The 12326-nt window shown below is 53.2% G+C and overlaps 1 protein-coding gene, 1 long non-coding RNA gene and 1 pseudogene across 2 annotated transcripts; 2 read left to right on the top strand and 1 right to left on the bottom strand.

Moving 5' to 3' along the window:
- The window catches only part of LOC121177439, a 6744-nt pseudogene extending 4984 nt beyond the window's left edge, over window positions 1-1760 (top strand).
- A 796-nt stretch (window positions 1761-2556) lies between these two features.
- On the bottom strand, window positions 2557-4113 carry LOC121177416. Its single transcript, XR_005893243.1, has 2 exons — window positions 3966-4113; window positions 2557-3570 (listed from the first exon to the last, which is right to left on the bottom strand). It is a non-coding gene; the product is annotated as an uncharacterized LOC121177416 (long non-coding RNA).
- Window positions 3508-12004, top strand: LOC121177306 (E3 ubiquitin-protein ligase Topors-like). Its single transcript, XM_041031571.1, has 5 exons — window positions 3508-3592; window positions 4664-4879; window positions 5478-8044; window positions 8458-8592; window positions 8933-12004. Exons 2-5 carry the CDS (start codon window positions 4787-4789, stop codon window positions 11097-11099), a joined length of 4962 nt encoding a protein of 1653 aa, XP_040887505.1. The 5' UTR covers window positions 3508-3592; window positions 4664-4786; the 3' UTR covers window positions 11100-12004.
- Window positions 12005-12326: the final 322 nt, after the last annotated feature.

Raw genomic sequence — 12326 nt, 5'->3', positions numbered from 1 at the left:
TTGTGTGAGGCAGAGTGCGTTCAGAGCTCCCGCTGTGTGCGCAGTGATATCGTGGGCTTCACGCAGCTGTCCAGCAGCAGCACTCCCTACCAGGTCGTGGATTTCCTCAACAAACTCTACACAACGTTCGACGACATCATCGACAACTACGACGTCTACAAGGTGGAAACCATCGGAGACGCGTGTGAGTCCCACGCACCCGTTTACCCGTTTGTGGTTCTGTGTTTAACCCTAAACCCCCGACCCACACCCGATCCTGACCCACACCCGATCCTGACCCACACCCGATCCTGACCTACACCCGATCCTGACCCACAGCCGATCCTGACCCACACCCGATCCCGACCTCACCCGATCCTCACCCACACCCGATCCTCACCCACACCCGATCCTGACCCACACCCGATCCTGACCTCAGCCCAGTTTTAACAGAAATAATCACTGATGCGTTTCTGAGGGTGGGATTTCTCGCTGTGCGTGTGTGTGTAGACATGGTGGTGTCCGGTGTGCCCCGGGAGAACGGGATCCTCCACGCCGCTGAGATCGCCAGCATGGCTCTGGACCTGGTGGGCGTGTGTCGCACCTTCAGGATCCCTCACAAACCCAGCACGCAGCTGCAGATCCGGGCTGGGATTCACTCCGGTACAGAAGCCTGAAAACTTTCCTCAAATCAAATGCTATGATTTGATCGACCGTGCGTCAGTGAGCGTCTGCTTGTGGCTCTTCAGGTCCGGTGGTTGCAGGTGTCGTCGGGACGAAGATGCCTCGTTACTGTCTGTTTGGAGACACAGTGAACACAGCGTCTCGGATGGAGTCCACCAGCCTGGGTAACACCGAATCATTCACCTTTACCTGTCTGGCATCGCCACCTGAGGGTGAACGAGCAGACGTTTGTCATCGGTGTAATTCACAGCTGTGGTGATAATTAATATATATATGATGATGATGATGATGATAATAGTGAACCTAATGGAATTCATGAGCTGAGTCCGTGTCTCTGCAGCGCTGAAGATCCAGTGCAGCTCCAGCGCCTTTTACCTGCTGGAGGAAATCGGCGGCTACGCGCTGGAGTGCAGAGGAACGCTGCAGGTCAAGGTGAGCCTCCCACTCCCACCACAGCTGTGTTCTGCCGGACACTGGGAGCACTGGGAGCTGCCCAGTAACACGCTGGATCTGTCTTGTCTCTTCCAGGGGAAAGGGGACATGGTAACTTACTGGCTGGAGGGGAAGAAGACGTCTCTGGTCTCCAAGGACGTCGGCCTGGACGCCAAGATGACCAGACACGTCACCATGGAGACAGAGAAAGAGGCGGAGAAAGAACGAGAGCTGTATTCGTCCGTGCCGGGGTTTGTGACCGAGCATCTGCTCCTGGATCCGCTCTGATCCCCGAACTCTCACTCACCATCTGATGGGCTCTCCTCAGCCGTTACCAGTGTTCGTGTGAAATGTGTTAGACTCAGTCTGTGGCTCTGTTTGATTCCTGCAGGACACAACCAGAGACAGTCCAGGTGAGACAGGTGAGACAGGAAGACAGACTCCTGCGCAGCTCACCTGACAGTTTCCTGTCAGTGTAAACTAGTGATGATATTATTGACATGACTCGGTGTTGTCTGTTAAAATGTGCACACAAACTTTATTGTTCCTGTTTGGATTCACACTCCATCATAAACAGCTGGTGAATTAATGACAGTCTGTGTTCGTGTACCAGTAAAACTGATCAATAAAGTTTCTGTTATTTTTCATTACACCTTCAGTTCAGAGAAACAACCGAACAGAAAAGAAGGAATAAAAATAAAATCACAAGGAGGTGACAGAAACTTCACCCTCTCATCGGCTGGTGTTTCACCCTCACACGGTCTCTGCTGCCACAGACCTGTGGCATCAATATTCATGTCACACTGCTGAGCAGATGGCTGTTTAGCTGTCAGCAGCCAAAATGGTCGACATGACAACAGCTGGACAGAGGGAAGAAGAGGAGGAGACATGAGAGGGAAGGAGACATGAGAGGGAAGGAGACGAGTGCAGATGGAGAGATGAACTTTCTCTGACTCTGAACTTGGTGATGAATCCAAACACCACGACTCTAACCGGACCCGGTACATTCTCACGGTACGTGTGATGACAGCTGTGCAGACAGTCGGGTCTGCTGCTGCTGCTGGTTGGTTGGTTGGTTCTCACTGTGCAGGTTCCTCAGATCGATCCGTGGAACCATGTTCCAGCCTCCACGTGCTGCTGTGATGCTGCTGTTTGACTCCAGCTCTGAACCTTCGCTCAGTGTTAGACGCTGGAGTTTCAGTTTAAAAAGAGAGGAGCTCAAACCCCATCAGATGTGTGTGTGTGTGTGTGTGTGTCTGTCTGTGTGTGTGTGTGTGTGTGTTATATGGGCTCATCTGCATGAGAGGCTTGAATACGACCACAGCTGCAAAAGGCAGCTCGCTGTTCCTCTTCATAGTGCTCACACACACACACACACACACACACACACACACACACACACACACACACACACACACACACACACAGCGAGAGGACAGAGACAAGCAGCAGAGGGACGGATGGTAACCAGGTTTTTAATTACACATGACAGAGAACGTGTGTGTGTGTGTGTTTGAAGTGCTTTTGTTAATAGGATGAGTTTTCACCTGGAGAGCCTCTCCTCGCTCTCCTCTCCTCGCTCTCCTCGCCCTCTCTCTCATCCCCCAGTCACCCATTCTGCTCAGAGCATTTCCATATCTGAGGACACACACATCAAACACGTCCTTATACAACAGGACTGTGTGTCAGAGCTTTTAGTTACTGAATACATCACACACACACACACAGTAATGAGCTGATGTGTTTCCATTCATACTGATTGTTTGCTGTAAATAAACCTGAGCCGAGCCTCAGTGGGCGGAGCCTGGACTCTTATTTTTCCACCACACTGGATGAAATGAGGCTTTTTTTTTCAGCAAAGAACAAAACAACTCTTTAATATCAACATGACAACAAATCCATCACACACACACACACACACACGCACGCGCACACACACACACCTTCTGTTCCAGCGCTGTGATAAAACCCACATCATTAACGGACAGAAGAAGCTGTGACACGTGAGCAGACTCGACACATCTGAACATCACAGAATGAGCAAAGTCTTCAAAACAGATTTTCATTTTAAAAAGTATAAAAAGAATCAGTGTGAAAATAAAAGCTCAGCTGCTGTTTCCTGTCACTGATGAGGACAGGAGACAGAGACAGAAACCAGGACAGAGAGAGGACAGCCCCCCAGATCCCTAATGATCACGTCCACCTGCCGTATTTTCTCTGTTCTTCTGTCTCTGTCTGTCCATATGTCCTGTCTCTCGGCTCTCACAGGTCACACGACGGTCTGCAGGCCTGCTGACCTCCGGTCAGTTCCTGTTTGAGACAACACAGGTCTGATTCCGTCTCACACAGCAGCTGAGCTCACGTCCATCAGGCTCGCTGCAGGACGGCGGTCCTCTTCTCCAACAGCCAATCAGCTGCAATCCTGCTGGCGTAGATCACATAGGACCAGGACAAGACCACGACCGCCAGCAAGACCTGAGAGACCGAGAGTTTAAGGGTCAGACAAAACATGTCACCTGTCACCTGTCACCTGTCAGATCAGTGTCCGGTTAAACACTGAGACACACAGCTGGAAAAATGACTCACATTATCCGAACGGCTGCTGATAACTTTTTTTTAATCAATTATTAAACACACACACTTATTTATTTATTTATATCTATTTTGTTTATCTTTTTCTTCACTTTATTAATTTCTTTATGTGTTTCTGAATGTGTGTGAAGCACACTGAGCTGCATCTCATGTATGAAATCTTCATTTTATCACCAAAACCACCTCACAGAGCCTGGATGCTAAATGCTAACTGGCTGCTAGCCGTTAGCATCCCGGCTAACGGCGCGTGGAACTGAAACCAGGTGTGATTAAAGTACCGCAGAGTGGATCCTGTCCACGGTCCGTCTGCTCAGAGGAACCATCTTCTGCTTTAGTCCAGATCTGAGCCGCTCGAACACCGACTTTAGTTTGTTTACATCGCTTCGCTCCTCCTCTTCCTCATCACTTTACCGGCTGGTTTAAGGTAAGCGCTGCCGTTTAACGGCCTGTGGCGCCACCTTCCGACTGGGAGTGTTACTGTCTCTGTGTTCGACTGTTATCAGAAACACGAGGTCTCACTCTGCCTCATTTTCCAGGAACCACAGGTCTGTTCATGTAAAAAAAAGAGCAGAAGAACTTGCAGTTTCCAGGAGCGTTTGCTTCTTTTTGTTATCAGATATTTTTCAGATAGAATTTAACATAAAAACAGAAATGCTGATCTTATTTTGGATCAACTGCGAACTCACCGAGCCACATTTCAGATGTAGATAAAGTAAAAATCTTAAATATCATAACTTCTTCCTCTGAATAAAGTTTAATCTCTCTGAAGGTGAAGTGTTTCTCTTTTACATGGAAGCCAAACACTTTACTGCAAGAAAAGAAACCGTGTCTATGGAAAGTTTAGCCTGATGAAAATAAAACTCTTTCAGCTGTCCTGTGCTGAGCGAGTCATCTTTGTTATTTACGATCTTTGACTCAAAAAAGGAAACAGACTTTCATTTTCCCATCATCCACCGCGGCATCTTTCTCATTCCAGCTGTGGGTAGCCTCGATTCGGACGAAAGCGGACGGAACAAATGCCTCCGGTTCTAAGCGGAGCTTCGGTGTGAACGGATCAGACCAGCGGGGCCCGGGAGACCGATAACGTGGCTGACGGCGGATGCCGCTCACGGTGCGGAATTCTGCCCGGAGGAGGAGAAAAAACCCGGATGAGAAGGTCCCGGAGCGACCCGGGGAGTCGACTTCTGCTCAGGTACTGGTAGCTATCTGCATTAGCATGCTAAAAGGCTAACAGGAACAATACCGTGTTTGTCGTTATCTGCCGCCACATAACGAGCGTTTCCCGGTGGTTACCTCCGGTCCGCTGTTAGATAGAACACAGATAAACGTGTTTGAGGCGAACAGAGAGGAGAATAATTCAACCTGCCGGTTCGTTAATAACGAGAACATCTCTGTTCGTTGGTGTTAGCATGCTAGGATAGCAGCAGCTAAAGTGTCAGTAATGCAGCGTCGCTCTGTCCTGAGGTTTGTGTAACTGACAGAGGAATAAAAAGGAGAGTGAAGCTGGAGGGTGAAGTTAGCTTAGCTCTGTTAGCTTGTTTTCTTGCTCCATCACTGAGGAGCTAACGTGTGATAGAAACTGAGGCATCAGCTGACACAACAGACCTGAGGTGGTTCCCTCTCACCAGGACTCTGTATAACATCAGACAGCTCAGCGACAGGTTCTGTGTCAGAGAGAAACATGGTCACAGCCTCATCTGCAGGTTAACATGACGTTACAGTAAAACACAGGAGCTGGGGACTGATCACATGACACTGAATCCATCTCACAGTCTGCTCTCTCTGCTCAGGTGATGGCGCCCACGCGCATGAAACTGCGCGTGCGTCGCCGCGAAGGTGCAGGTGCAGCAGGCGGCGGTCAGCCAGCGGAGGAAGAGGAGCGGAGCCAGGAGAGCGGCGGTCGCAGCAGCAGGAGGAAAAACACCAGCAACACTTCGACTGCAGCCGCTGCCACCTCCTCTCCTCCCACCTCCTCAGCCTCAGCGAGGGCGGTGGTGGCGGCAGAGGAGGCGTCACCCGACTCCAAGTGCCCCATCTGTCTGGACCGCTTCAACAACCTGGCGTACCTGGACCGCTGCCTGCACCGCTTCTGCTTCCCCTGTATCCAGGAGTGGTCGCACAACAAGGCCGAGTGTCCGCTCTGCAAACAGCCCTTCGCCTCCATCCTGCACTCTGTCCGTGCAGAGGACGACTTCAAGGAGTACACGCTGCGGCCGGCGCCCGCCAACAGCAGCGTGGCGGCCACTGTGGCCATGGTGGCAGCGATGGCGTCAGCAGCAAGAAGTGACCACCAGATGAGACTGATGCTGAGGAGGCACAGGGGGGCAGACGGCGGAGAGACGACCACGAGGAGGCAGAGAAGGGAGAGGGGAGGAAGAGGAGGGGGAAGTCGGAGGACGGGGGAGAGGACAGGGGTGTGGGAGTGGTATCTTGATTCTCCTTCTCTTCCTCTTCCTTCTCTTCCTCACCATCCCGCCGTCCCTCCCGTGGTTGCAGAGGACAGTGGGGAGGGAGAAGACCTGGAGCAGCAGAGGAGGAGGGCAGGGGCGGATCTGTCGGAGCGTGGGGTGATATTTGAGGGACTGACGGGTCTCGGGGGGGCAGGATCAGTGACCTCCAACGACCGGGCGTCACGGCGGCTGATGACCCGTCTGGCCACGAGGCAGCGGCTCCAGCGAGAAGGTGGAACTGTGCGGCGGCTGAGAGAGAGAGAGACTGTGGCCTTCCGCCGCGCCCTCTACCGCTGTGGCATACGTGTACGTGGCGTTACTGGGGCCAGCGGTAACCAGGGGCAGCAGCATGACATCACAGCTGAGAGCTTCCGTCGTAACCCTGCCCACCTGAACAGACTCCGCCCCTGGGTCAGGCGGGAGCTCACGGTGCTGTACGGCGCTCACGGCGCTCTGGTCGACATCGTCCAGCGCATCATTACGGCGCAGCTCGCCCGCCATGGCCTGGAGGACACGCCCACCATAGAAGAAGAGCTGCGACCATTCCTGTTGGCTCGCACTGACCACTTCCTGCACGAGCTGGTCAGCTTCGCCCGCTCGCCACTCAGTCTGGAAAACTACGACCTGCAAGCGGTGTACGAGCCGCCGGCCGCCGCCCTGGAGCTGGACGGGACGAGCAGCCCCTCTGACAGCAGCTCTGTCATCGCCATATCAGAGGGAGAGGAAGAGGAGAGCCAGGCGGGAGGAAGGTCAGAGGAGGGGCTGCAGGGGAGGGCGGGGGGCGCTCACGATGATGTCATCCAAACAGCGAGCTGCCTCAGCCTGTCAGCCTGGGATGACGAAACGCCAGGCCCCTCCTACTCCACCGCCGAGCCGTCGTGTTCGCTCGCCTCAATGTCATTCAGCCCCACCCCGCAGGAGACAGCCAATGAGGAGGGGGGAGAGAAGGGGGAGGAGGAGAGGGAGAAGGAGGGGGAGGAGGAGTGTCTGATTGTCGGATACAAGAAGCCGATCGCGGAGCGGACACCTGAGCTGGTGCAGCTGTCCTCTGATACTGAAGAAGAGGAGGACAAGGAGAAAGAGGAGGAGAAGAAGACTGAGAAGCTTCCTTCCCTCCCCCCCACCACTCCTCCTCTCTCTTACATACCCACAATCCCTCCCTCCACATCCGGCGCGTTTCACGAGCAGCAGGACGGCAAGTCGAAGGAGACCGATGGCGAGGATGGGTGTCGCTCACGTGCACGCTCGTGGTCTCGCAGCTCGGGAAGAAGCCAGGAGTCGGTGTGCACACTCAGCCCGAGCGAGCGGCGGCAGGAGAGCTGGAGAGACAGGAAGCAGTCCGGCAGCGAGGCGGCGAGGGAGAAAAGGAGGAGAAGGAAGAGGAGGAGGAGAGGGCAGGAAAGAAGCGGCACCCTGTACAACCCAAACCGCTCCATTTATCCCGCCATGATGCGCCGCCGCTCCCACTCCCCCTCACCGTTCCACTCCAGCATCGACTCCGGGTCACCGCTGCCGCCCAGCCCGCCTGACTCCAGCTGGGAGTACCACTGCTCCCCTCTCACCTCCTCTGTCTCCTCACCATCCCACTCTTCCTCCTCCTCGTCCTCCTCGTCCCTCTGCTCCCCCGCGCGGACGTCCTCACCGCCACCGCAGACGCCGCCGACGCCCTCGCTCTCCCCCGGTGACGCTCACCACAGAGAAAAACCCGGTGGGAAGAGGAAATACAAGAGCCGGCACCTGGACAGCAATGACAAGGACCCCACCTGGAGGCCGAGCAGCAACCACCACAGGGAGAAGAGGGGGGAGAGGGGGGAGAAAGAGAGGAGGAGGAGGGGGAGAGATGGACGGAGGAGAAAGGAGAGACGGGGGGACGCTCACAGGGAGAGCGGCAGTTACTGTGGAGAGAGGTGAGAGTCGACACGTCATCAACCATCTCATTGTTTCTGAAACATTCAGTCAGATCAGCAGCACGATCTTTGACCTTTGACCCTGAGAAACTGATTTCATGTTACACATGATGAGAATAATTATAACTTTGTACTTCTGTACGTCAGGGTCGCACGCAGGTAGAAACTATAGTTATAATCACAGAACTGTAACTAAGTTCTGTCAGGTCTCAGTCTCACCTGAGCCACGATGACGCCTTTTTCCTGATGATGATGTTTGTTCTCGCTCAGTTCAGTTCACGAGGAAAACCAGTGTAAACTGTCTCTGACCCATCAGACCGATGGTGAAGTAACAAACAGGTGAACAGGTGGTTAAACGAGCGAGTCTGAGCGAGAGATTCAGGGTCATGTGACTCCGTCTGTCTGTCATCCAGCAGCAGGAGAAGGTGCAGAGAAGACCGGAGTCCCAGCGTGGAGATCATCTACGAGGGCACCGTCGCCACGGACGCAGCGCAGCCTCCCGCCCACAAACGCCGCAGGAAACGCCACCGCAAGACACAACACAGCAGGTACAGCAGGTAGCAGCCGTGTGTGTGTGTGTGTGTGTGTGTGTGTGTGTGTGTGGGTCAGTAAACAGATGATGGAAGCAGGAGACAAAAAAACTTCATCAAAGTAACTTTGTTCAGAATCAAACTTTAAAACTTTTAAAACAATACATCCAGAAATAATTCAAATCCATCAGTCGATCAGTTTTCTCATGGTTCCCTGTGGAGAGTTCAGTGGAGTTATATGGTGGACATCCTGACGCTGTGTCCTCACAGGACTGAACAGGATGGTGTCTTTATTCATCAACAACTTTAAATCCACAGATTCAAGCTGTTTAAACTTTATTGACATCCTGTGTTTCAGTTCTCCGGTCATCATCACGCTGGACAGCGACAGCAGCCGCGACGACACCAACAACAGAACCATCCACAGCAGCAGCAGCAGCCCGCTCAGCAGCCAGCAGACCGTCGACTTCTCCGACCTCCCTCCTCTCCCGTTGGTGCATTCTGCCGGTGTGGGCGGGGCCTTGGATGCTGAAATCGGCGAGCTTCCCGTTGACATTCTGGATCGAGGATCCGACGGGTCGGAGACGGAGCCGACGGGCCGGTCCGAGGGTCCCATCGCCATCGACAACAGCGACGACAGCGATCGCGACGTGGACGTGGAGAACGTTGAAGAGAGCGGTTCGCTGCCAGGGTGCAACGATAATAAGAGTCTGCCTTCGAGCATACGTGGACCAATGAGAGAGGTCGATTCAAAGGTCCCTGCTCCTGATCCGAGTGTGGACGGTGGCGCCCAGCAAACAGGAGACAACGATTCTGTCTCCATAACAACCGATATTCACAAAAGAAACGACCGTCTCCTAGCAACCTTCCTCAGTGACCCTCAGTGTGACCTTTCTTTGAACTGTGCGCCGAGTTTCTCCCCTGACACCAGAACAAAGCGTTTTCCCTGTGAGGCTCGTTCCAACCAGGACGGCTGGTCGGCTGAGACCCAGCATCCCCTCGCCACTTTGCCTGCGGAGCGACAGCCTCATGATGTCAGAGACCTGCCAACGTGTCGCACCTCCGCCCGCCCTCCGCCTCCTCCTCAGCAGCTGAAGGAGGGAACGGACGTCCCTCCTCTCCTGAAACAGGCCAGTCCTGTCCAGTCCTACAACAGAAACACGCCACCGCCATTAAAACACAAAGACGCTGGGAGTCCACGCCTCTCACCCATCTCCCCCACTGACCCCCACTCACCTCACCCCTCTTATGACATCAGTTCAAATCCCTCTGTCTCCCATGTTGACTCCCACTTGTCTCCTGAGCTGCCCGGACAGAAGCAGGTCATCCCGCCCATTTCAACGCTGAAGAGGCGTTTCAGCGGCGCTGTGGCGGCGCCTGCGAGCACGAATCCAGCTGCTGTCATACGTTCCTCCTGTCGATCGGCTCCCATCGACTCCCACTCAGTCAGAGCATTAACCAGCAGCGTCCATTCCACCAGTCACAGTCCTCCCGCTGAGACCTGCTCACCTCCTGCGACTGAAAACACGTCACCACATCTGGACTTCTTCAATGCTGTTCATTCTTCAGAGTTCCATTCCAGCTGTGACACAGAGGACACGCCTTCCTCTGGTCTTAGGTCGTCACCCATTAACTTACATCCTGTGAATTCTTTGTCTCCCACTGATTTCCATTCAGCGAAGACTGTCTGCTCCAAAGAGGAGCCGGCTCGCTCTGACTCTACCTCCGGAGGTTGTGGGAGTAAGACTTTCATGTTGAATTCGTGTCGGGTGGTACCCGGTGACCTTCCTGCGTCCGGCCGTGTTCCTGCTGGAGGCGCGGCGGCAGGAAGTGGTATTTTCTCAGGAGCCAGTGCTGACGACACGTCACCTGCTGTTACGGTTTCATGCCTTGATTCCAGGACTCAGAGTCCCTCCTCCCCTCCCTCCCCTCCCCTCCCCTCCACTGAGTCCCACTCCTCGAATAAAAGAGAGAACCCGTCACAGAGACTTAGCGTTAGCTCGGCGCCAGCAGCAGCTCCCAGCGGCGGGACGTCACCTGCTGACTTCCATCCAAGCCCCAAACCTCATGGTCAGCTGCCACCTGTTGATTTGCTTTGTTCAGGTTCTTTGTCACCTGTTAACTTCCGTTCTTCTCGTTTTATCACGGCTGCGACTGACGGACGCCTGAACCACACAGCCTTACCCTCCGCTACCTTCCACACGTCGCACAGGATGTGCGGTTCTCGGTCCGAACCTGCCGTCGAATCCCGCCCGGCGCTTCACCGCGCCGCCGACACGGACTCAAAGCATCACAACCACTTTGACCCCAGGTCCGACCCACAGTTCCCCACCGACGCCCGCTCAGAGTGTCACGGCGACTCTCGTTCAAACAGCTGTCAGAGAGACTTTCAGCTCCACACAGACAATCACCTCACGTCTTCCCCCCGGTCTGAGAACCAGTGGAACCCTGGGAACTCAGACTCCTCCATCGAAGAACGCTCAGCCAGCAGCATGTGGACCACGCACACACACTCTGCCACGTAGGACACACACACACACACACACACACACACACAGGATCTGAATGCTTTGTTGACTTCATGGAGAAAAGTTGTGATTTTACCTCCGTTAACGTTTCTGTTTGTTTATCTGATTCTGCTCAGACCCGTTTCATCTCTGGTCCAAACTGTTTTTGAATGTGACGTGTTTTTTTGTGGAGCTGGGACGAATCGACAGACCTGATCAAAGTATTGATATATCATTCTTATTTTTCGATATTTATATTTTAAATTGTTGTTTTAATAATGAGCATTTTGGCTTGTTCACCAGCGGTTTGGGTGAGAGATCCCGATCACTGACCCACAGGAAGTTTCCTCGGTGCAGATGAACCGTGCTTCTCTGGCCTCATGGAAAATAAAGTCATTCAATTGTTAAATAAAAATTCTAAATGTGATGATAAAGAAGGGAATTTATACAGATACGTTCAGCCCGCCTCCTGCCTGTCAGTCACAACGTTCAGCCCGCCTCCTGCCTGTCAGTCACAACGTTCAGCCCGCCTCCTGCCTGTCAGTCACAACTCAGCCAAACGCTGTAGAACTGCAGCTGTAGATTCAAATAAAGTGGGAAATATAACAATTTAATTGAAGGACAAAGGGGAAAGAAACATCTCCACCATCTGCTGACGCGATGAACGCAGGAGAGAAACATCTCGCACCAAACATCCTTCAGAAATGAGACGCCGCGGCAGCTCGCTCTGCTCCCAGTGTCGTGTAAACGAGTGAATGTGTGTTTAAATGTTCTGTAGGAAAAAAGTCACAAGTTAAAGAATCCTCAATAAAGGTTTGGTCAGACGGTGAGCCGGTGTTTTGGTTCGTTGAATGTCTGGTAAACTTCCAGAAATGCAGTTGTTCCAGCTGCTGAACTGTGAAGGTTCGCTGGTTTGATTTGTTGTAGAAGTTTGGAAGTTGAATATTTTTATACTCAGACTTTATGGTTCATCAGAACATGTGGAGCCTAAATCACCTGATGCTTCTCTGGACACAGTGTGATGGAAACCAGTGGAAACAATGTGGGTTTGAAATATTTATCATGATGTTCAGTGTTTCTCTGCAGTACAGACCAGCAGCTCAGTCAGCTGCAGCTGGTGTTTCTCACCACCAGGTGGAGCCAGAAGAGCCCTCAGGCTGGAGCCTTGGTTTTTACTCTTCCTCTCCTCCTCCTTCTCCTTCTCCTTCACTTTCCTCCATGTCCTTCTCTTTCTCTCCCTGCCTC

The sequence above is a fragment of the Toxotes jaculatrix genome, chromosome 23, assembly GCF_017976425.1.
Source record: "Toxotes jaculatrix isolate fToxJac2 chromosome 23, fToxJac2.pri, whole genome shotgun sequence".
Classification (NCBI taxonomy): domain Eukaryota; kingdom Metazoa; phylum Chordata; class Actinopteri; family Toxotidae; genus Toxotes; species Toxotes jaculatrix.
The sequence above is the reverse complement of the archived record's forward strand: the minus strand, read 5'-3'. Positions and strand labels throughout refer to the sequence as shown.

Bases quoted from the DNA above. Each gene is read 5' to 3' on its own strand.
- LOC121177306 (XM_041031571.1), top strand. From the start codon at position 4,787: ATGCCGCTCACGGTGCGGAATTCTGCCCGGAGGAGGAGAAAAAACCCG. The intron at 4,880-5,477 runs GTACTGGTAGCT...CTCTCTGCTCAG, and splicing joins GGGAGTCGACTTCTGCTCAG to GTGATGGCGCCCACGCGCAT. The intron at 8,593-8,932 runs GTACAGCAGGTA...CCTGTGTTTCAG, and splicing joins CGCAAGACACAACACAGCAG to TTCTCCGGTCATCATCACGC.